Raw genomic sequence first — 25,786 nt, 5'->3', positions numbered from 1 at the left:
GCCTAAATATCTGACAATGGACTGTTGCATTGGTGGCTGACGTGAAGCCTGATTCTCTGCTATGATATGAAGACTGATTCTCTGCTGACATGAAGCCAGATTGTCTGTTACGGGACCTCTCTCCTCTGCCTGGGTGCTTGGCCTAAATTTATGAAAATGGACTGTTACAGTGGTGGGTGACGTGAAGCCTGATTCTCTGCTATGATATGAAGACTGATTCTCTGCTGACATGAAGCCAGATTGTCTGTTACGGGACCTCTCTCCTCTGCCTGGGTGCTGGGCCTAAATATCTGACAATGGACTGTTGCATTGGTGGCTGACGTGAAGCCTGATTCTCTGCTATGATATGAAGACTGATTCTCTGCTGACATGAAGCCAGATTGTCTGTTACGGGACCTCTCTCCTCTGCCTGGGTGCTTGGCCTAAATTTATGAAAATGGACTGTTACAGTGGTGGGTGACGTGAAGCCTGATTCTCTGCTATGATATGAAGACTGATTCTCTGCTGACATGAAGCCAGATTGTCTGTTAGGGGACCTCTCTCCTCTGCCTGGGTGCTGGGCCTAAATATCTGACAATGGACTGTTGCATTGGTGGCTGACGTGAAGCCTGATTCTCTGCTATGATATGAAGACTGATTCTCTGCTGACATGAAGCCAGATTGTTGTTACGGGACCTCTCTCCTCTGCCTGGGTGCTGGGCCTAAATATCTGACAATGGACTGTTGCAGTGGTGGCTGACGTGAAGCCTGATTCTCTGCTAGGACATGCAGACGGATTCTCTGCTGACATGAAGCCAGATTGTCTTTTACGGGACCTCTATCCTCTGCCTGGGTGCTGGGCCTAAATATCTGACAATGGACTGTTGCAGTGGTAGGTGACGTGAAGCCTGATTCTCTGCTATGATATGAAGACTGATTCTCTGCTGACATGAAGCCAGATTCTGTATTACGGAACCTCTCTCCTCTGCCTGGGTGCTTGGTCTAAATTTATGAAAATGGACTGTTACAGTGGTGGGTGACGTGAAGCCTGATTCTCTGCTAGGACATGCAGACTGATTCTCTGCCGACATGAAGCCAGATTGTCTGTTACGGGACCTCTCTCCTCTGCCTGGGTGCTGGGCCTAAATTTATGAAAATGGACTGTTGCAGTGGTGGGTGACGTGAAGCCTGATTCTCTGCTATGATATGAAGACTGATTCTCTGCTGACATGAAGCCAGATTGTCTGTTACGGGACCTCTCTCCTCTGCCTGGGTGCTGGGCCTAAATTTATGAAAATGGACTGTTACAGTGGTGGGTGACGTGAAGCCTGATTCTCTGCTAGGACATGCAGACTGATTCTCTGTCGACATGAAGCCAGGTTGTCTGTTACGGGACCTCTCTCCTCTGCCTGGGTGCTGGGCCTAAATTTATGAAAATGGACTGTTGCAGTGGTGGCTGACGTGAAGCCTGATTCTCTGCTAGGACATGCAGACTGATTCTCTGCTGACATGAAGCCAGATTGTCTGTTACGGGACCTCTCTCCTCTGCCTGGGTGCTGGGCCTAAATATCTGACAATGGACTGTTGCAGTGGTGGGTGACGTGAAGCCTGATTCTCTGCTATGATATGAAGACTGATTCTCTGATGACATGAAGCCAGATTCTGTGTTACGGAACCTCTCTCCTCTGCCTGGGTGCTTGGCCTAAATTTATGAAAATGGACTGTTACAGTGGTGGGTGACGTGAAGCCTGATTCTCTGCTAGGACATGCAGACTGATTCTCTGCCGACATGAAGCCAGATTGTCTGTTACGGGACCTCTCTCCTCTGCCTGGGTGCTGGGCCTAAATTTATGAAAATGGACTGTTGCAGTGGTGGGTGACGTGAAGCCTGATTCTCTGCTATGATATGAAGACTGATTCTCTGCGGACATGAAGACAGATTGTCTGTTACGGGACCTCTCTCCTCTGCCTGGGTGCTAGGCCTAAATATCTGACAATGGACTGTTGCATTGGTGGCTGACGTGAAGCCTGATTCTCTGCTATGATATGAAGACTGATTCTCTGCTATGATATGAAGACTGATTGTCTGTTACGGGACCTCTCTCCTCTGCCTGGGTGCTGGGCCTAAATTTATGAAAATGGACTGATGCAGTGGTGGCTGACGTGAAGCCTGATTCTCTGCTATGACATGCAGACTGATTCTCTGCTATGACATGCAGACTGATTCTCTGCTGACATGAAGACAGATTCTCTGTTACGGCACCTCTCTCCTCTGCTTGGGTGCCGGGGCCTAAATATCTGAGAATGGACTGTTCCAGTGGTGGGTGACGTGAAGCCAGATTCTCTGCTATGGGACCTCTCTCCAATTGATTTTGGTTAATTTTTATTTTAATTAATTTCCTTATCCACATTTGTTTGCAGGGGATTTACCTACATGTTGCTGCCTTTTGCAGCCCTCTAGCCCTTTCCTGGGCTGTTTTACAGCCTTTTTAGTGCCGAAAAGTTCGGGTCCCCATTGACTTCAATGGGGTTCGGGTTCGGGACGAAGTTCGGATCGGGTTCGGATCCCGAACCCGAACATTTCCGGGAAGTTCGGCCGAACATCCAGGTGTCCGCTCAACTCTAATTACATGTGAGCACTTTGGCACATTGCACTTTATTAGGAATTTTATGAGAGCTTATGCACTTTGTAGTTTTTTTATGGCGATTATATGAAATCATGTAACGTGATCATTAATTATGTAAATCTATGGAGACCCTATAAATTATGTACTGAGACTGTGTATCCATTGCTTGATAACAGTCCCAGGAAGTGGACTGAAACGTCGTACGGGTGAATAAAGACCACTTTTCTCTTTCACCACATCGGATGTGCTGCAGCTTTTCCTTTTGCTACATTTGTGCACGGCTGGTTGCGTCTTTACCGTTGGCAGTCCAGATTTATATTACAGTTGGTTGTGCCTTGGACTTATATATTTTGTACACTTTATTGCTCCCCCAATAGTCTCCAATGCATAGGTAGGGTCTTCATAGGAAGACAGCTGTTGCAGCCGTCGCTCATTGAGGAGCACCAAGGGGGAGCCGATGCATGGTCACATTTCACCAAGGCACCTGAGGGGTTATCGTAAATCACATACATTAGCCCCAGGTGTCTGCTGTTTAAAACAGCAGCTACGGTACTCACGATCGGTCGCCATATTTAAATACCCACCCACCAAGGTGTATTTATGTTGGGTGGTCAGGAAGGGGTTAAAGCATTGTACAGGGTGTCCTCACGGATCAGCAGGGAGGTGTAATGTGCGTGTCTGTTAGGCCATTGTCTGTGTTGAGGGAAGCGAGCCTTGGAGGCTTCATCCGAAGTCGCTTTGTTCAAAACTTCGGAATAACACTGTACAGTGATTCGTCTCTTCTTCCGAAGTATCGCGCAACTTCGTGAATAACTAACGTCGGCTCCTCTGAGCACGTACACTCTAAGGCTACTTTCACACTAGCGTTCGAGCGGATCCATTCTGAATGGATCCGCTCATATTAATGCAGACGGTGGCTCCGTTCAGAACGGATCCGTCTGCATTATAACTTAGAAAAATTTCTAAGTGTGAAAGTAGCCTGAGCGGATCCGTTCAGACTTTACATTGAAAGTCAATGGGGGATGGATCCGCTTGATGATTGAGCCATATGGTGTCATCTTCAAGCGGATCCGTCCCCATTGACTTCCATTATGAGTCGGAACGGATCCGCTCGCCTCCGCACGGCCAGGCGGACACCCGAACGCTGCTTGCATCGTTCGGGTGTCCGCTCACTGAGCGCTGGCAGACGGATGCATTCTCAGTGGATCCGCCTCCACTGAGAATGCATTAGGGCCAGACGGCTGCGTTCAGGGCCGCTTGTGAGCCCCTTCAAACGGAGCTCACGAGCGGACACCTAAACGCAGGTGTGAAAGGAGCCTAATACTGTGTGGAGATTAATCTCCGTACAGTATTATTACAAAGATTTGGATGAAGCATCTGAAGCTCGCGTCGCTCAACACTAACGATTATAGCCGTCTGCGCCCGTCTCTATGCACAGCTACAAGCGCCTAGAACACAGAAGAATCCCAATTAATAAAAAAAATTAACAAAAAATTGAGAAATTTACATTTTTTGGGGTTCAACAATAAGTTTTTATTAAAAACAGTAAAACCGGCAGCTTTCACTTTATATATGAATAAATATCAGGTGAGGAGAACATACTGAAAAGCTGTTCTATTCAGTAAAACATGTCACATACAAGTGGTCTCCCCAGATAGCAGCCGCATACAAAATTACCCAGCAACCCCCCACCCCCTTCATACAATATTACTCAGCCCCCCTGCACAATAGGAGTGCCACGTGACGTTGTGACGTCAGCAGGTCCTTACTGAATATAGTATTTAGCCATTACCTTATACAATGCCTTCCTGCATACAATATTACAGCCCCCCTTGCACACGATATTACATGGCCCTCACCTCTGCATACAGTCTCACACAGAACCCCCCACATCACTCTCTCCCCCCTCTATGAGAGTCCGTGACCTGCTCTGCACACAGCCTGTGCTCTCCAGCTTCTGAGTTCCAACCCTTCTATTCGCGCTGCCGATTCAGAGTCACGTGACCCAGTGACTTCAGGAGTTCGTTTCCTGTATGGAGTTTATCCGCTACACGCGTGGAACGCACATCCAGGAAGTGTCGTGGAACGCAAGCTGTGTATTTCCGGTAAACATCTTCCGGGTCAGGTTCATGAGAAGCAGAGGGCAGAATCTGTGGTGAGTCTCGATTTATTAGACCTGGGGTGTTCCTAAGAGCCATAGTGTCTTTCTAGACAATGTACATCGCCTATATTGTATGGCCTTATGAACATTGTGTATGCCCCAGCATTATTTACACTGTCCTTATATACAGTATATAGACCCCCAAATAAATGTGCTTTCAGTTTATGTAATGTATTATCTTAATTTTACATATAATATACAGTGTATGGTCCATATATTACCTATACCACCCTTGTAAAGGTGGTGTATTAGCTCAGTCTGACTTATACTATCCTTATATACAATGGATGCTCCCATTATTATCTGTATTGTCCTTTTATACAGCAAATGCCCCCATACTTCCTATACTACCCGTGTGCTTTCATTATATATAGTGTGATCCTAATATTACACATACTGTTATATACACTGTATAATTACTTATACTATTTTTGTATTCATCGTATGATCTCAATATAGGGTGACCACGTGTCCCGGATTGCCCGGGACAGTCCCGCATTTGGAGAGTCTGTCCCGGGTCCCGGTCACCCTCATTCCGGGACAATTTAGTGTCCCGGAATGACCTGAGCCACAGCCGCCGACCTCTGCTAATTGCTCTGAGGCTCCAGGACCACCACACATTACAGTCCATTGTCCAATCATCACCTACCCGGACAGAAACCTTCGGGCGGTGAGGTGATCCGCTTCCCAGCGTGACGTCACTTCACGGCGCCACTAGCCTAGGTCGCCGGCTGATGACGTCAGGACTCTGAGTCTGAGAGGAGATGAAGCTGCGGGTAGGCGGCACAGTGATGTGAGCAGTGAGCTGTGCTGAGGTAACTGGCTGGCGGGATGATGATGACATACGTTCTTAACTTCTTATGTATGCCGGTCACGTTTCACTCTACTATCCATTCATGTTGTGATAGATATTAGGGGTATAGGGATGAGCCATAGATTACAATTACAAGTGGAGTGGAGGTTTATGGAAGTGATTGTATTATATACTACTAGCAGGAGACACTTTATAGTATATTGTCTGCTCTGTATTACTGGGCTGCAGTGAAAGGGAAAACCAAACTTTCCCCCAAACTAGTAAAAACTTGCGAAAAAAATATCCCCCTTTCCTGGATAAGGCTATGTTCACACCTAGTATAACCTGTGACCAGCAGAGCGGACCGCACATGTGATCAGAACTTTACCACGCTGCCATCCACTGAAAACGGAAAATTAGGCAAAAAAAAGTATCAAAAATCATATTTTTTGGGGAGTGGACATGGGTGCGGGGGGGCCGGGGCGGGTGTCCCTGAATGGCAGTTTGGAAATGTGGTCACCCTATCTCAATATTATATAACATGAATGACCCCTTATATTCCCTGTGCTGTCCCTGTGTTACCTATACTGTCCTTATATACAGTGTACAATCCCTATATTAGCTATGCTGTCCTTTTATATAGTGTACAGTCCCTATCTGTACTTAAATGCAATGTATGATCCCTATATACTTATCACTGCCTCAAGGAACATTGAAAAATAAAATAAAACAAAAAATCTTTATTAGGTATCTTGATAAAACTCAAAGTGGGAAGGAGTAACTCTATATCAACCCAAAAATGTCAAAAATACATTAATAACTGAGGCACCGAAGGGGGTATTTATCACTGCCAAGGTATTCAATCAAACAACCCCCAGGTGTTCCCCTAGTAGTAATTGATCGGACCCCAGATAACTAAAATGTTTAGCTATCTACAGTTGATCATCATCTTATATATACAATGTAGCAGACTGAATAATATTTAATGTAACTGGTCCACTGTAGCGCTATTGGCCAGATGACTAATCAGTCGCTACTATGGATACAAAAATCAACTGTAGATGCTACTGGAGTATCCAAAGTTCGAGCATAGGGTATGGGCTATTTAACAGGCACCATTAACAAATGGCCTAGTAGTATCCCATTTCAGGTGCATATGTCCCAATCCCCTATTCACACTCATACACCATATTCTCTGGCTTCAGTAACAATAGCGGCCGTTGCGCCCTCTTTAAAACATTGATGTAACTGTGTATGTATAGCTCTACCTTAACATACGCTCTACACGTTTCGCCATATAGGCTCATCAGGAGCTGCGGGTATCCAGAGCACAAACAACCAACATATACAATGCCATTTGCCTCGTGTGGTGAGGCGTCGGCACTAGGATGGCTACACTAGCTCCGATGCCGCCGCCTTACCACATGAGACGGATGGCGTTGATGGTGTCAGTTGTTTAGCAATAGTTTAGAGCAGTGATGCCCAACCTACGGACCACAGGCCAAATCCGGCCCGCGATGTGTCATGCGGTCCGTGTGACTTCCTGGAAAAAGTCTAAGGCGTACCAATACGCCTTAGAATTTCCCCCCACATTCATCAGCCCATTTAGCGCAGTGATGATGTCTTTGCCTGAAATAACTAATAGCAAAGCTCCTTACAGCAAGGAGCTTTGTTATTGGTTGGTGGCTGAGGACCTTGGGAAACATGACAGGGCTGCTGGAGAGGTAAGGAGCCATGGACTCATAGAAGCATAGAATGTGTCGGCAGATAAGAACCATTTTGCCCATCTAGTCTGCCCAATATACTAAATACTATGAATAGCCCCTGTCCCTATCTCATATGAAGGATGGCCTTATGCCTATCCCATGCATGCTTAAACTCCTCCACTGTATGTGCAGCTACCACTTCTGCAGGAAGGCTATTCCATGCATCCACTACTCTCTCAGTAAAGTAATACTTACTGATATTACTTTTAAACCTTTGCCCCTCTAATTTAAAACTATGTCCTCTTGTAGCAGTTTTTCTTCTTTTAAATATTCTCTCCTCTTTTACCTTGTTGATTCCCTTTATGTATTTAAAAGTTTCTATCATATCCCCTCTGTCTCGTCTTTCTTCCAAGCTATACATGTTAAGGTCCTTTAACCTTTCCTGGTAAGTTTTATCCTGCAATCCATGTACCAGTTTAGTAGCTCTTCTCTGAACTCTCTCCAAAGTATCAATATCCTTCTGGAGATATGGTCTCCAGTACTGAGCACAATACTCCAAATGAGGTCTCACTAGTGCTCTGTAGAGCGGCATGAGCACCTCATGTGACTGGTCCCCGGTGACCCTGCTCCCCCCTCCTCCTGTCACCTCACTAGTGACCCTGCTCCCCCTCCTCCTGTCACCCCACTAGTGACCCAGCTTCCCCCTCCTCCTGTCACCTCACTAGTGACCCTGCTCCCCCCTCCTCCTGTCACCCCACTAGTAACCCTGCTTCCCCCTCCTCCTGTCACCTCACTAGTGACCCTGCTCCCCCCTCCTCCTGTCACCTCACTAGTGACCCTGCTTCCCCTCCTCCTGTCACCCCACTAGTGACCCTGCTCCCACCTCCTCCTGTCACCCCACTAGTATCCCTGCTCCCACCTCTACCTGTCACCCTACTAGTGACCCTGCTCCCCCTCCTCCTGTCACCTCACTAGTGACCCTGCTCCCCCCTGCTCCTGTCACCCCACTAGTGACCCTGCTTCCCCCCTCCTCCTGTCACCCCACTAGTGACCCTGCTTCCCCCTCCTCCTGTCACCTCACTAGTGACCCTGCTCCCCCTCCTCCTGTCACCCCACTAGTGACCCTGCTTCCCCCTGCTCCTGTCACCCCACTAGTGACCCTGCTCCCCCTCCTCCTGTCACCTCACTAGTGACCCTGCTCCCACCTCCTCCTGTCACCCCCACTAGTGACCCTGCTCCCCCCTCCTCCTGTCACCCCACTAGTAACCCTGCTCCCCCTCCTCCTGTCACCACACTAGTGACCCTGCTCCTCCTGTCACCTCACTAGTGACCCTGCTCCTCCTGTCACCTCACTAGTGGACCCTGCTCCTCCTGTCACCCCACTAGTGACCCTGCTCCCCCCTCCTCCTGTCACCCCACTAGTGACCCTGCTCCCCCCTCCTCCTGTCACCCCACTAGTGACCCTGCTTCCCCCTCCTCCTGTCACCTCACTAGTGACCCTGCTCCCCCTCCTCCTGTCACCCCACTAGTGACCCAGCTTCCCCCTCCTCCTGTCACCTCACTAGTGACCCTGCTCCCCCTCCTCCTGTCACCCCACTAGTGACCCTGCTTCCCCCTGCTCCTGTCACCCCACTAGTGACCCTGCTCCCCCTCCTCCTGTCACCTCACTAGTGACCCAGCTCCCACCTCCTCCTGTCACCCCCACTAGTGACCCTGCTCCCCCCTCCTCCTGTCACCCCACTAGAAACCCTGCTCCCCCCTCCTCCTGTCACCACACTAGTGACCCTGCTCCTCCTGTCACCTCACTAGTGACCCTGCTCCTCCTGTCACCTCACTAGTGACCCAGCTTCCCCCTCCTCCTGTCACCTCACTAGTGACCCTGCTCCCCCTCCTCCTGTCACCCCACTAGTGACCCTGCTTCCCCCTGCTCCTGTCACCCCACTAGTGACCCTGCTCCCCCTCCTCCTGTCACCTCACTAGTGACCCAGCTCCCACCTCCTCCTGTCACCCCCACTAGTGACCCTGCTCCCCCCTCCTCCTGTCACCCCACTAGAAACCCTGCTCCCCCCTCCTCCTGTCACCACACTAGTGACCCTGCTCCTCCTGTCACCTCACTAGTGACCCTGCTCCTCCTGTCACCTCACTAGTGACCCAGCTTCCCCCTCCTCCTGTCACCTCACTAGTGACCCTGCTTCCCCCTCCTCCTGTCACCCCACTAGTGACTCTGCTCCCCCCTCCTGTCACCCCACTAGTGACCCTGCTCCCCCTCCTCCTGTCACCCCACTAGTGATACTGCTCCCGCTCCTCCTGTCACCTCACTAGTGACCCTGCTTCCCCTCCTCCTGTCACCCCACTAGTGACCCTGCTCCCACCTCCTCTTGTCACCCTACTAGTATCCCTGCTCCCACCTCCACCTGTCACCCCACTAGTGACCCTGCTCCCCCTCCTCCTGTCACCTCACTAGTGACCCTTCTCCCCCCTGCTCCTGTCACCCCACTAGTGACCCTGCTTCCCCCCTCCTCCTGTCACCCTACTAGTGACCCTGCTTCCCCCTCCTCCTGTCACCCCACTAATGACCCAGCTCCCACCTCCTCCTGTCACCCCACTAGTGACCCTGCTTCCCCCTCCTCCTGTCACCCCACTAGTGACCCTGCTTCCCCCTCCTCCTGTCACCTCAATAGTGACCCTGCTCCCCCCTGCTCCTGTCACCCCACTAGTGACCCTGCTCCCCCCCTCCTCCTGTCACCCTACTAGTGACCCTGCTTCCCCCTCCTCCTGTCACCCCACTAATGACCCAGCTCCCACCTCCTCCTGTCACCCCCACTAGTAACCCTGCTCCCCCCTCCTCCTGTCACCCCACTAGTAACCCTGCTCCCCCCTCCTCCTGTCACCCCACTAGTGACCCTGCTCCTCCTGTCACCTCACTAGTGACCCTGCTTACCCCTCCTCCTGTCACCCCACTAGTGACCCTGCTCCCCCCTCCTCCTGTCACCCCACTAGTGACCCTGCTCCCCCCTCCTCCTGTCACCCCACTAATGACCCTGCTTCCCCCTCCTCCTGTCACCCCACTAATGACCCTGCTTCCCCCTCCTCCTGTCACCCATCTAGTGACCCTGCTTACCCCTCCTCCTGTCACCCCACTAGTGACCCTGCTCCCCCCTCCTCCTGTCACCCCACTAGTGACCCTGCTCCCCCCTCCTCCTGTCACCCCACTAGTAACCCTGCTCCACCCTCCTCCTGTCACCCCACTAGTAACCCTGCTCCCCCTCCTCCTGTCACCCCACTAGTGACCCTGCTCCCACCTTCTCCTGTCACCCCACAGGGAAGAAGCTGAACACCACCGACTATGATGGTATATGTCTTTTTACCGGACACAAAAGTGCTGCATACAATGTATGATCCCTATATTGTCTTTATATACAGTGTACAATCCCTATACTGTTTTTATATACAGTGTATGATCCCTTTATTACCTGTACGATCCCTATACTGTCTTTATATACAGTGTAGGATCCCTATATTACCTATACGGTCCTTCTATACAGTGTACAATCCCTATATTACCTATACTATCCATGGATGCAGTGTGTGAAATTTCTGATTTGCTAGATCCACCCAAGTCAGTGGTATGTGCGAAAAGGGTATGCTCACACAACTTTTTTTGGGTGCAGATTTTGAAGCATGTTCCCATGTGCTTTGTGGTGTGGAAAATACAAGTCCGATTTTAAAGGTTTTTTTTTAACAGACCTCTTCAGAGTTTCTTCTTCCAGCATGACTGTGCCTCAATGCATGAAGCAGCATCCATAAAGACATGGAGGCAGATTTATTATGACGATATGGCACTTTTATGGCATGAAATAGTTGCAAACTGCCGGATTGTGACTGTTTCAACAGCACTTGCGCAAAAGTTTTGCGCAAGTGTTGTTTCTCCATCTGCCTTACCACTTTCTCGAAAAAAAAGGAGTGTGGTGGGGACGGGATTGGCCACATTTATTATCCTATGCGCCAGAAGAACACTAAAATCTGCGTGAGCCAGGGACTGGTGTAGTTATCGGTATAGACGCACGGGGTGCCGGATGCTGCACCTAATTTATGGCAAAACATACTTCACAGACTCCTTTTTTCTCTATGGAGGGACCACACAAATACATCTCACTATGAATAGTACGTCCATCAACTAGTTAGAATCTTCCTTCTCACAGAAATTGTAATGTGAACATTCCCCTCCTGTTTTGTTTTTCAGGTTCCGATGAATTAAAGATGGGTCATGTAGAAACTGACAATGTCAAGGAAACATTTTAGAGTATAAAATCATTGCTATCATTTCCAGGAGCCGGACTAAAGATGGATAATGAAAGGATATTAAACCTTACCTTGGAGATTATCTACCTGCTGACTGGAGAGGTAGGGGATTACGGCAATACTCTCCAGGGTTCTCCGGGAATTTAAAGCTGAACCCGGACATACCCATATTTTCTTTTTTTGTATAATTGTCTTTTTATTAGAGAAAAAGTACAATAGTAAAAGTGCATTTTCACAATTTCTCATGTGAACAATTAACTATCTAGAATTTTAAATGGATGAGATAACCGAAGTGAGAATACAAATGCAGCTTCACATATCCAATCATAACAAGCCATAATAGGCCCCCGAAGCCGTATAGGCGAATCTCACTCTACAAAATGATAGTACACACTTATAGAGACGAAAAGGGAGAGTAGACGGGACAAGACACAAAAGGATAAACACACCAAGAGGGGGAAGAGAATATTAGTCGCTCTTATCAAAGAACGAGTCCCAAGGTTGCCATACCTTATTAAACTTATCTACTGAGTTATTAATAATTGCTGTCAGATACTCCATTCTTCTAATTTCCGCAACACTAGCAATCAGATCTAATTTAGTAGGTATGTCCTGTCTCTTCCAAAACTGGGCAATAAGGCGTTTTGCCGCTGACAATACATGAAGTGCCAAATGGAGCACCGGTTTCTTTAGGACCATTGGAGGCATGTTCAGTAAAAACATATAGGGGTCCAGTGAAAACCTAACATTAAGAAGCTGCAATAAAAGGCTCTGGACTTCCTTCCACAATGGAAAGATGAATGAGCAATCCCAAAAAATGTGAAATAAAGATCCCTGTCCTGAATCACACCTCCAACAATTACCAGAAACCATAGGGTTCAAATGTCTAAGCATCTGGGGGGTATGATACCAAAACATTAATATCTTGTAGGAATTCTCTCTGTAAGACACACAGGTGGACGACATTGCAGCTCTCCTCCAGATAAGTTGCCACTCACTTGGCGAGATGTCTCTCTCAAGATATCTCTCCCATTTGGACATATACGCATGTCGTAGGACCTGAGGCGGCTCTGGGGATGAGAGGAGAACATAGATATCCGATATAAGACCCCTAGTAGAGGTCGAGAGTTTGCATAATTTTTCAAACTGTGTCGGAATGGAAACTTTTGTATCTCGGAACATAGATCTAAGGAAATGTTTTATTTGTAAGTGCTGCCATCTAGAGGACTCCGGAAGGTTATATTTCTCCTTAAGCGAATCAAAAGATAAAATCTCTAGAGTTCTATAGTCTACTATGTCAGCAAATCTAAATAGCTTGTTAGAGAACCATGGTTTAAAGAGCATACCCTGCATCCCTATCTTGAACCCAGGATTAAAAAGGAATGAAGTCAGAGAGGGTCTGTCAGAAACCAATGGGAACTTGCTTTTACAACATTTCCAAATGGAATATGTATGTGACATAGGGCCCAATAACTGAACAGAGCAATCACTTGGCATAGGGGTCCACAGGAGAGCATTAGGATGTATAGGGGCTAGCCAAAGCTTTTCAATCTCCATCCATCTAGAAAATGCCTGAAGAGAGGACCACGCCGGGATCCGACGCAAATGCGTCGCCCAGTAATATTTCACTATATCGGGAAGCCCCAAGCCCCCTTGCGTTTTAAGAGCAGTTAGGGTGCTACATGCAATTCTATGTCTCTTCCCATTCCAGACAAATCGAAGGATGGAAGACTGTAACGCTCTTAACTCCTTTTTAGGTATCAAGACTGGGATATTCTCCATCACATATAATAGCTTGGGTAATATAGTCATTTTGACCGCTGCGATACGCCCCAACAAAGAAATAGGTAAGGGCATCCATTTAGCCATAAGTCTATTAAGTTCCTGGAAGAGTGGGACAAAATTATGGGTATATAGGGTACCATATGTTTTTGTAAGTTTCACTCCCAAATAATTAAGGGCGATATCGTTCCATTTAAACTGAAAGTTGCTTTGTAAATCGCTCAAAACGTCTGGGGGGATATTAATAGGCAATGCTTCTGTTTTTGATCTATTTATCTTATATCCAGACAGCTTACCATAATCCTCTATAACCCGAAATAGATTTGGCAGTGATATATGTAAATTTGTTAGCGTTAGAAGAATGTCATCCGCAAAGAGTGATAACTTAAAATCTACTCTATTCACATCTACCCCTTGAATGTCCGGATGGGCTCTAATTAGCGCTGCCAGCGGTTCTATGCATAGTACAAAGAGTAATGGCGATAGCGGGCACCCCTGCCTCGTGCCGTTGTGGATAGGTATCCGCTTTGACTGAGCATGCGTCATTTTTACGTAAGCCGAAGGACAGGTGTAGAGGGCTCGTACAGCATTCAGGAAGGGCCCCCCTATACCAAAACACTGCAGCGTAGAGAACATGAACGGCCAACTCAGGCGATCAAAGGCCTTTTCTGCATCTAGGCCTAAAACCAATGCTTGCTGTTTCCTCTTATTAAGGACTTCTATCAGATCTATAGTCCTCCTTGTGTTATCCCCTCCTTGGCGATGCAATACAAAGCCAACCTGATCTTTATGTATCAAGCTCGGGAGCAGACTAACAAGCCTATTCGCCAGTAGCTTTGTAAATATTTTTAGATCTGAATTAAGGAGGGCAATAGGACGATAGTTCGCACAATCCATATGATCCTTGTTTGGCTTAGGTATAAGAGTAATAAAAGATTGCAGCATCGTGTCAGGTATAGAGGAACCCTCCAAGAAGGAGTTAAAGACTTTAACCATATGCGGGAGCAGAATATCTATATACGTCTTATAGTATAGATACGATAGACCATCTGGTCCGGGGGACTTACGGTTTGGCAACTTATTAATTACTTCTGTTATTTCCTCGCCCGTAATTTGAGTATTAAGGGTAGCTGCTAGGTCACCGGATAGTTTGGGTAGCCTGCATTTTTCAAGAAAAGTAGAGAACTGATCCCGCTGCAGTACAGGATCCCTTGTTCCCTGTAGAGGAAGAGAATACAACTTTTCATAATATTCTTGGAACAGTACCATTATTTTATTGGGGTCATATGTAACAGAGCCATCAGCCTGTCTCATGGCCGTTGGGACGTTCACAAAAGTGGAATCCCGTAGTTGTTTCGCCAGAAGTGTGTGCGACTTATTCCCCCAGGCATAATATCTCTGTCTGGAGTACAAGAGCAATTTGTCTGTCTTTACTAACGCCAGATCTCTCAGCTTGGCTCTCAACAGAACTATACGTCTCAAAAGATGGCGAGAACCACGGGATCCCAGCTGACCCTCTAGGTTTTCCAAGTCCTTTTTAATACTACAATATTGCAAGTTCCTGTCCCTTTTTAATTTAGATCCAATGGCTATACAGCTACCCCTGAAGACAGCTTTGTGCGCCTCCCATAAGGTGGACACATTGGAGACTGATTGCTGATTGATACAGAAATATTCTGACAGACCCTCTCGTAGCTCCTGTTTGGACACTGGGTTAGAAAGCAGGCTTTCATTCAACCGCCAGTGACAGATCTTAGTGATTGGGTGGTCCGAATTTAACTTTAAAAAAATTGGGGCATGGTCTGACCATGAGATAGAGCCTATATCAGCGTCAACCATTAAACGCATAATTGGGACATTACCTAAGAAATAATCAATACGAGTATGCATACTGTGAGGGTGTGAGTAGAATGTATACATTCTAGCTGTAGGATAGTTTACTCTCCAAAGGTCGAATAGCCCAAATCGTCTCACCAAACGTCTAAAAAGACGAGATAGCCTAGCCTGCTCTTTAGAGGGGGGCTTCCCTGACAAGGTCTGCCTATCATGCACCTCGGAGAAAGAGACATTAAAGTCACCGCCCACAATGAGTGCCGCCGGTAGTAACTGGGATAGTTTAGTAAATACCTTAGCAATAAAAGGTATCTGCTTGGTATTTGGAGCGTATAGGTTACATAATACTATAGGAGTGCCATACATAGTGGCCTGCAAGATAACGAACCGCCCTAGAGGATCCGAGATCTGATTGGTCACTTGGAGTGGACAATTAGCAGATAAAAGGATCGCTACCCCTGCTTTCTTTTGCCCACTGGAAGCCGAGTAGGCCTTTGGGAACATACCCCTAGCAAACTTAAACGTTCCGGTGCTATCAAAGTGTGTCTCCTGGAGGAAGACTATATCCGCTCTTTGAGCACGACATTCCGCTAAGGCCAGTCTCCGTTTTACATTGGAGTTCAGGCCCTTAACGTTCAAGGACATACACTTAACCATAGCAAAAATACTGGCTGCGCCATATACTTGCAATTTAGGCAGAACGTATCTTTCCTCCAGGAGATCACACCCCAGTCTCCCCTAGTGAAAGTCCGGAATAAATCAACAGCAGTAATGTTAGATACACTAAACAGGTAGTATGACACATGTAACACGAGGATATAAGGGAACACACAAGACACACACATATACAAAGTAGAAACAGGAATTATCCAGACATTGGACTTTAAAGTCCAGATGAGGGTAGTGAAAAAAGGCATAAAACACATAGTATAGCCCATTCTCTTCTCCCTCACTCTATAGAGAGCTGAGAAAAGGAAGAGGGCCGACAACAACAATCCCCCCTGCAGTGACATGGTTGAACACATCCGACATGGGTGTCCATACATTCTTCAAACAATACTTAGAACTACTGAACTTCCCAAAAGCTCAAGAATACGAGTTTCCCGAACGATTAGGTATCAAAAATATATGAGGAACAACAGCCGCCTTAAATAGCGACATAAACTGTAAGAAGCGAGCGTCAATTTATGACCCAGGACATATCTAATCAGGTCAGTTCATCTCTTGCATTCATTCCCCTGGATTCTTCTCATACCCATATTTTCACCCAGACAGCCCCCCTGATGGTAGCATCGGAGCATCTCATGCTCCAATGCGCTCTCTTGCCCTGCGCTAGATCACGCAGGGCACGCGCTCTTCCGCCCAGCAGTGTGTTCGGTGACGTCACCGGCTCTAATGGGCGTGCTTTAGAGCTGCCCTAGCCATTTACTGGCTAGGGCAGAGCTAAAGCCCGCCAATCAGTGCCGGTGACGTCAACGGGCTTCCTGGCAGCCCCATGGAGAACCCCGTACGTCACCGGGACTCCTGAAAATGCCTTTGCCCTGCGCAATTTAGGAGAGCATCGGAGGCAAAAGAGAGCATCATGAGGTGCTGCCTGGGTGAAAATGGAGGTATGTCCGGGACCCGGACAAATCCTTTAAGAAAATAAAAATACTTACATATTACTTTATTATAAATATATTCCCTATTACCTTTCATTACTTATAATGGCTCATTTTGCCTGGGGAGCAATCATTAAGAGAAATAAATGGCCGCCATCCTATTAGCACACATAAAACCCGTCCTAATCACACAGCAGCACACATTACTTCACAACACTGAGATAAAGAGCTGCCTCATCCTCCTCTCTGGTTGTCAGGGATTATGATCCTGAATACAGTTTAAGTGTGATCTTGAGCTGAATCTCTGTAAGAATGGAGATCACGAGGAGACTTGAAGTCAGGGGCATACATTGAAATCATGGGGGCCCCATAGCAAAACTCAGTTTTGGGCCCCTCCCTCCCTGCAAATATAATATGTTCTTGCTGTCTCTACAGAATTCAGCACACAGACATCAGAGGTTCCTCACTTTTCTATCATCCTTCACCCTCTTATGCCCCAACATTGTCATCCTGCTGCCACCCCCAATACTGTGGACTCTGTGCTTCCCAAGGACCCCAAATACTATTTAAATTATACTGCCATAAAGACAGTCCCCCATAATAGTGCTCTTATACTGCCCTGAATATTAATAGTGCCTCCTACAGTATCCCCAAAAGCAACCCCCTTATTAGTAATGACCTCCATATTGTGCTTAATAACAATAACCCTCATATTAATAATTCTCCCATAGGGCCCCTAGTAGAAATAAAAACCCCTATAGTGCCACCAGCAATAACAAGGCACCCCTTTAAAGCCCCTAGTGGGAAGAAGTTATAGTGCCTCCTATAGTGGCCCCAGTATTTTATAAAGCCCGGTTGTAGTGCCCCCTGTATAGTATATATAATGGTCCTATAGTATATATACAATGGCCCCCTCTTTAGTACATATAATGCACCCCTCTGTATTGGCGCTAAATATATATATTTATATACTGTTGATAATTATAATTATTTTGAGGACAGCGTGCGTGCGTATATTGTTTAGGTTCCACTAATATATACACACACACATATATTATAGAGCGTTTTGCAACTGGTTACAATTAATTTCTAAATTATAAATATTTAAAAATAATACAAATGTATATTTCTATCAAGATTTTAATACACAAATCCTGATATATTAAGGAATGGAGTAGTATGTAAATGCCTTGAATTTTTATTTATTTTTTATTCAATTAGGAAATCGTATCCCCCCCCCAAGCAGAACCCCCTCCCTGCCATGAGCTCTGCCTAGGGCACAATGTCATCTATATACACAGCAGCAAACAGCGTTCATGGCGGGGGGGGGCCCTACAATGAACTCTGCTTGCTACTGAACTTGTTTTATTAACGTAATGCAGCGTGTTACTCACTCAATCTCTGGTCGTGCGTCCAGTCCGGCAGTCGGCCTTCACCGAGGCAGGGTCAGCGTGGTGACACACATGGGAGCAGGAGAAGTTCTCACTCCTGCCTGCTGGCTTCTCTATCTGTCAGCTGCACTTGGCTAGCCAATCAGCAGCAGGCTCTTAGCACTGCTTAATACTGATTGGCTAGTTCAGCGCTCAGCTGACGGAGGGGAGAGAACTCTCTCTTCAGCTTCCATTGAGGACTGTCTGTGTATGTTCCTGTCCCGGCTGCCGGATTTACAAAGTTTGTAAGGGGACAGGGGCACTGAACACAGGAAAGGCATGGGCCCACTGGAGCCCCAGGTAGGGACTCAAGCAGCAGCTGTTGTTGTGGTAGTATAATCAGAGGGTGGGGCCTTCCATCCACTCGGGGCCCCCTCCTCCCACAGGCCCCACAGTGTGCTGTCCGCATCTGAATGTCTGTTCCGCGGCCCCACAAAAAATAGAACATATCCTATTGTCGGTTTTGTAAACAAGAATAGGCAGTTCTATAGAGGGGAGGACATATCGTTACACAAAATGCAGAACGCACACAGGCATCATCTGTGTTTTGGAAATCCACAATTTGCAGACCGAAAAGGTCTGCGGCCAAAAAAACAGCACCATGCTGCAACTTGTAAGCCCCCTCTGGTGAACATAACCCATACATCACATATATCAAGACGACTGTTAAGGAAAGGACATCATTTACAAAAAGTATTTTGACTGCACATTATCTTTCAATACGTAGGATTATGCTCCCGTGAAGAAAACATCTGGTGAGTGTGAAAGGAGGAGCAGAAATCAAAGCCCAGTCACAAAAAAATCTCACTCACTGATACATGAGAAGAACAAGGATCAGAAGATCCTAGATCTCACCAACAAGATCATTGAGCTGCTGACTGGAGAGGTGAGCGCCGCTGGGATATTATACACTAGCACAAGGGATAGTGCATTTAGGTCATCAGAACTGACAAACCGTAAGACTGTCTGTAGCAACCAATCAGAGCTCAACCTTCATTTCTTAAACTGCTCTGGAAAAATATAAGCTGAGCACTGATTGGTTACTATGGGCAACAAAGCCATCCTTACTGTTAGTTTTAATAAATTAGACAATTTAATGTATCCAGATGAATGCTGTATCATTGTGTGTCAGGTTCCTGTAAGATGCGAAGATGTCACTGTCTACTTGTCCATGGAGGAATGGGAGTATTTAGACGGACACAAGGATCTCTACAAAGATATCATAAAGAATGACCAACACCCCACATTATCACCTGGTAAGTGATGATTAAAGCGTACCTTACCTTTCAACAAACTTTGAGGTACATGAGAAATAACACTTGTATCTGGCATATTTTAGCAGTTTGTGCACGCTGAATGTCTAGTTTACAGTTTTCCCAGATCTGGTGGCTATCTGCCATCCACTGCACACAGAAAGTAGAGAAGACCCCGCTTCCTAATATTCTCTTATTCACTCAGAAGCAGCTCCAGGATCATGGAGGACATTACAGAGAAGTACTGACCTGTAGTGATATGAACAAAGCACTTGGACTGAGATATAAACTTCATATGAGCAAACTAAACTAAAAAGCATTTAGGAAGGGAGACGAGAGATAAACAGCTGATAATATGAAAACTAGATATTTCACTCTGATAAGATATATTACAAAGTTTCTTATGGCTGATTGCACTATTGATGTGTGAAAAGTTAGTGACCATTTATTGAGCATTGGCAATTGAGGTTGCCAGTTGTATTACCAGATCATCCCTGATCATAAGAAAGATGTGCATATCTATGGGTAATACAGAGCAGGTCTTGTACAATTAAAGGGGTTTCTATGCAATGAAAAGACCATTTTAAATGAAGTATTGCAATATACATGCAATAAAAATATTGTTCAGTTTTTTTTTTTTTTATATGTGCATTACATTTTCCTCTCTAGTAGAGCCCCCTGCTGTTTATCCTTCTTGTCCATTTTCTCCTGAATTCAGTGGTGGACTGCCATGCTTAGTGCTGGTGTAGTGATCACTTACTGAAGCATGAAGCAGCCCAGATACCTTCCATTTATTCATCTCTACTTCTAAATTCACAGAAATATATAACTATATCTCTCTGGACAGCGGAGAAGGAAATTGGGTGGGGGCATTACATGTCATATATATCTCTGGGGCTATATGACGAGGCTGTTTTCTATTCCAGAATTGGAAGTGGTTAACAAAACCTAATGGCAGTGAATCTGAATTGAGCCCCCTAACCCCACCCACTACCCATCCCTGGCCCATCCTCCTGTCCTGGCCCCTCCCCCATTTGCCAATAAAGAAATGTATACATACGGTAGGGCACAGGTCAGTTTTGCCGCAAAGGGAATGCCGTAGGAAAAAATAAAACATAAAACGGTGGAGAAATTGGAATTTTTTTTGCCAGCTTCACACTACATTGTATGCCATATTAGCCCTCATACAACTATGTAAATGGAAAAATAAAAAAGTTATGGCTCAAGGAAGATAGAGAAGAAAAAAGAAAACTCTGGTATCCTAAGGGTTAAAGGGGCTATCTAACCCCTATTATGCCCCCAAAATGCCCAGGCACCACATGCAGATAATACTTATGCCCAGTGGGGGGGGTTCAACCAATAGCAGGCCGCGTCGGAAATGAGCCTCCCTAGTGTCACCCACGATGCTAGAGAGGCTGATTCCCATCGTAGTCAGCTATTGACTGCTCCCCATGTCTCTGGATGTCTTCCTCTGTGTGACAGGAGGGAGGCAGGGGCGGCCATGCGGGCATCAGGAGCAACGCGGGTCCCGGGTAATGAGGTAAGTAAGGTGCCTTGGCATTTTGGGAGGTATTATAGGGGTTAGATAGCCCCTTTAACTCCTTGCTGCTGATGCATTCACCCCCACCCCCCAAGGTGACTGATGTGCTGGGGGGATCCCTGTAGGCTCATAGAGGACTCAGGAGTGCAGTGTGGGGAGGGGGGCAAAAGCAGAGGGAATGCATCAGCATCAAGGAGTTAAAGGGGTTATCTAACCCCTATAATACCCCCAAAAATGCCCAGGCACCTTACTTACCTCATTCCCAGTCACCTGCATTGCTCCTGATGCCTGCACAGCCGCCACTGCCTCCATCCCGTCACGCAGATGAAAACATCCAGAGACATTGGAGGCAGTCAATACAGTGGCTGTTGTGCTGCCCAATGCCTCCAAATACTATACTGTAGAAATAGTGCATTATAGACAGCCCCCTATAGTAACAGTGGTCTCCAAATTATAATTAATACAAATTATTCTCTGAGAGTGCCGCCCCTAATTATAAGGCCCCTTATAGGGTCCCCAGTAGCTTAAATGCCCTGTATTGTGCCCCCAGTAATTGAAATGATCCACTTTAGTGTCCCTAGTAGCCTAAACGTTCCCACACACCTCTGGGATGACGCACACACCTCACTCACCTGTCACAGTCATGCTAGACTAGACCAGTGCAGTCCAGTGGACAGATTTAGCATCTGGACCAGTCTGACGTGTCTTACCACGTGGGAAATAAAGCTGCGCTTTCATTGGTGGCAGGACTCCTCCTCCTGTCCTCCACTTCTGATCTCCTGGCTCAGTGCAGACCCAGGCCAGCGACTTCCTTATCTCCCTTGCGGGCAGCACGTGAGCGGAAAGGATACGCTGGGTGCGGGCCGAAGGAAGAACACAAGTGGGTGGGCCATGGGCCGCCTCTATTAACTACGTAGGGGCGGGGCCTTTCATGCGGTCCGGGCCCCCCTGTGCCGCGGGCCCCATAGCAACGGCGTGGTCTGCCTATATTGGCAGTACGCCACTGGCAGTGCATCCTAAGATATGCAGGTGCTTGATAGCATCCGACCTCAGGCTCTATAACCCCTTGATGCAGTGATCAGTAGCGACAGAAGTATTGCAGTGTATTATACAAGTGATCACATAATTAACCCTTTCAGGAGCTGGCCTTTTTCCGTTTTTGTGTTTCTGTTATTTACTTCCACCCTTCCCAGAGCCATAGCTTGTTTTATGTTCCATTCACGTTGCCATATGAGGGCTTGTTTTTGTAGGACAGGTTGTACTTTCTAATGGCAATATTCTGCCAGTTTTATGGCTTTCATTTTACATTCCCTATGTGGTAACTGATCTGTTCCCTTCATTGTATAGGTCAGTACGATTACAGCGATACCACATTTGTATAGATTTAGGTAGCGGTGACATGGTATATTCACATGACCACTTTGTCATCAATGGCAGCATCATTTTGTGTGCAGGCGCTAAATCGGTTCAGCTTCTGTCTGTGCAGAAAAGGATATAACCATGGGCTGGAAAGTAAGTGGTCACATGAGTAAACCTCGTTGCCGCCACCGTTTTGCTAGGGCCAAGTTACGACACGTTCATCATCAGTTATACAATGTACATCACTGTGTTTGGTGAGCACAGGAGCGCCGGTGCCTTCTCAAACAGCTGATCAGTGGGGGTCCCGGGTATCAGACCTCCACCGATCAGGTACTGGTGACCTATTTAAATCTTGCAAAACCATTTTAATGACCAGACACTTTTTTTGTAATTTAGCAGATGTAGTTTAATGGTCCTAATTTGTATGGCTTTTTATTAATGTTTTTAGATATTTTTTTTTTTTAAACTATAATCCCTTATTTTTTAAAATATTCAAATGGACACCAAAATAAATGATTGAAATGGCTTATTTTTTGTGTTAGTTGTGTATGTGTTGTTTCATGTGTACAGGGCAACTATGGCAGTAGTTTCCGTTGATGTGGGCATTTATGTTTTTCTATTTCTTTATTTTATTTGTATTTTTACCAAAGGAACCTCAGTTACAAGGGAAAACAGGCCTTTGTGGCATTCAACACAGGCATAGCTGATTTGGGGTGACCCCCTCCAAAGGCTATCTGTCATAATTTATTCTACACCCTTCTTAATTGATTTCATATATTTCCTTTTCTTGCCATTGGCAATGGTGTCAAGGCTAGTTTTGATTTTATCTACTATGATTGAAAGTTTTTATTGTAGCTGTTTAAAACAGTGATAGCCTGTTAAATATTCAGAAACTTGTACATACTGATTCATAGTTTGGTCTTTAGCCTCCTCGTAGCTTACAATTGGAATACAGTTAATAAAAATTAAAACGCCCATGTTTGAGGGCCTCAGTAGGTGATCTAATCAAATTGTACTTTGTCCATCAGATAAATCTGTCAACAGGGAAACACCAAGAATATCTTGTGTTACTCCTAGCTCACTGGATAGTAGAAATGATCCTAAAAGTAAAACTGACAATGAACTGGAAGCGGGACACTTATGGCCGGTTAAAAAAAGCAAGAAGAGAACTAGTCACCATGAAGAACCAGGGAATGAAGGGAAGACTGTATCTGACACAGACATTTCCAGAAATACAAAATGTACATCTACTTGCACACGTCACTTGTCATATCCACAATGTCCTTCTCCTGATATTGAGGAGAAGACAAACTCATGTGATGGAGCAATTCTCACAGACTACAAAACCTATAAACCCACAGATTATACAAACTATCCACTGACTCATATTAAAGAGGAACCGGTCTCCTGTGATGAAGGTGATACCACAGATGCTAAGATTTATACACAGACAGATCTTAGACAACAGTACCCATCTCCTCGTGTTAGGGAGGAAACAGCCTCTTGTGGAAGTATCACAGACCTTGAGTTCATTACACCTACAGATCATACACAACTATATTCTTCTATTCATATTGAGGAGGAACCAATTTCATGTGATGACAACATCACAGATACAGACATTTATACATCCACAGATCATAGTCATCACTACCCTTCTATTCTTATTGAGGAGGAACCAGACACCTCTGATAGAGGAAACCTCGCAACCATTTATACTCCCCCAGATCCTAAACAACAATATCCAGCTCCTCATATAAAGGAGGAACCAGTTTCATGTGACGGTGGAGACCTCACAGACCCCAACATTTATACAGCCATAGATAATACACAACATCATCCATTCATTCGTATTAAGGAGGAACCAGTCTTCTGGGGAGAAGAAAGTCTTACAATACCCTCTAGCAATGCACAATTTGATTATACCTCTCCTCAGGATATTAATGGTACAGAATTTATTGAATACATAAGCATACACGGAAAGACACATGATTATGGTGACTACAGCAACCAGTTATTTTTCAATTCTAAGCTTGTTAAGTCTGAAAAAATCCCAGCAGACCAGTACACATTGTACAAGTACGGAAAATGTTTTTCAGAACCTTCAACTCTTTTCACCCATCATCGGATTAGTAATTCAGAAGTACCTTTTAACTGTTCATACTGTGGGAAGAGTTTTGTGTATTACACACATCTCATGACCCACCAGAGAATCCACACAGGAGAGAGACCGTATGCATGTTCTGTCTGTGGAAAGCGGTTTGCACATAATTCAACTCTGGTCACTCATCAGCGGATACATACAGGAGAACGTCCCTACGTTTGCTTCCATTGTGGGAAGTGTTTTACTAAAAAATCTAACTTGACGACCCACAACCGCATTCACACAGGAGAAAGGCCTTATTCTTGCACCAAATGTGGGAAATGCTTTGGAAGTAAGAGCCATTTTAATAGACATGTAAAAATCCACAAAAAAGAAACAAGTCGTTTTTAAGCCTTCGAAAGTACCAGCTTTCTTGTGTTGGGACCATGTGAGGTGAGTCTGAGTGGCACATTATTTTAACATTTGGTACATTAGCTAGTTTATATTAAATTATTTAAATAAAATATGTTTTTAATCAATTTCTAATGAAGTTATAAAACTATCAATGCCGTGGATGAAAAAAAAAAATGTTTTATAGACTCTGGCTGAAAGTTAAGTAGTTTTATTAACTTTTTAGTATTATTGTTTTTTATGCCGTCTTTATATGTTCATTTGAGGAATGTAAAAAATAAATAAAAAGCAATAAAATGTAAACCTTATTTACAAACATTGACGTTAAAGGGACAAATGTAAATAAACCAGATGAAAACGTGACAGGATTTGATTTGGTCAATGTCATTACATCAAGAATGTTGTCATTTAACTCAAGTGTTACAGGTGAAAATGAGGTTGTCAAAGCCCCACCCCAATCAAATTATGGTCTCCTGTTTTAATAGTAATTAGTCAGCTAGCGCTATGATAATGATTAAAAGGGGGTGGTCCTGGAGGATAAATAATTCTAAGAAAAGGGAAAGAACGGGTTGAAAAACAATAAACAGTACTTACCTCACTGATCCCTACTACTGCCATTCTGTTCTTTACTTGGTCTTCTGGTGGTCTCCGTTTCCTGGTGTCCTCTTGATATGCTAGAAATGCCTGCTCAGCCAATCTTTGACCACAGCAGTCATCCACCTTAGTCAGTGATTGGCCGAGTGGTCATTTTATAACTGGTGTGGCGCTGGAGAGCTGTCCTCCTGTGTTCTCTGACCAATCAGCAACCTCCCTCCATGGTGTCCCCATCCCTTCTCACAGAATGAATCACACATAGGCTAAAGCAGAAAAACTGCAGCACATTCCTCCTCTACCCACCCTTTCCTTCAGTTATGGAAGACCAACGT

The 25,786-nt window shown here is 45.7% G+C and overlaps 1 protein-coding gene across 1 annotated transcript; it reads left to right on the top strand.

Moving 5' to 3' along the window:
* Positions 1-4,722: 4,722 nt before the first annotated feature.
* Positions 4,723-25,223, top strand: LOC122939821 (oocyte zinc finger protein XlCOF7.1-like). The gene is made up of 5 exons (XM_044295992.1): positions 4,723-4,761; positions 11,510-11,670; positions 18,942-19,100; positions 19,347-19,470; positions 23,395-25,223. Exons 2-5 carry the CDS (start codon positions 11,611-11,613, stop codon positions 24,858-24,860), a joined length of 1,809 nt encoding a protein of 602 aa, XP_044151927.1. The 5' UTR covers positions 4,723-4,761; positions 11,510-11,610; the 3' UTR covers positions 24,861-25,223.
* The last annotated feature ends 563 nt before the right edge of the window (positions 25,224-25,786 follow it).

This window comes from Bufo gargarizans, chromosome 6, assembly GCF_014858855.1.
Source record: "Bufo gargarizans isolate SCDJY-AF-19 chromosome 6, ASM1485885v1, whole genome shotgun sequence".
Lineage (NCBI taxonomy): Eukaryota > Metazoa > Chordata > Amphibia > Anura > Bufonidae > Bufo > Bufo gargarizans.
Note: the sequence above shows the minus strand (reverse complement) of the source record. Positions and strands in the feature narration are given on the sequence as shown.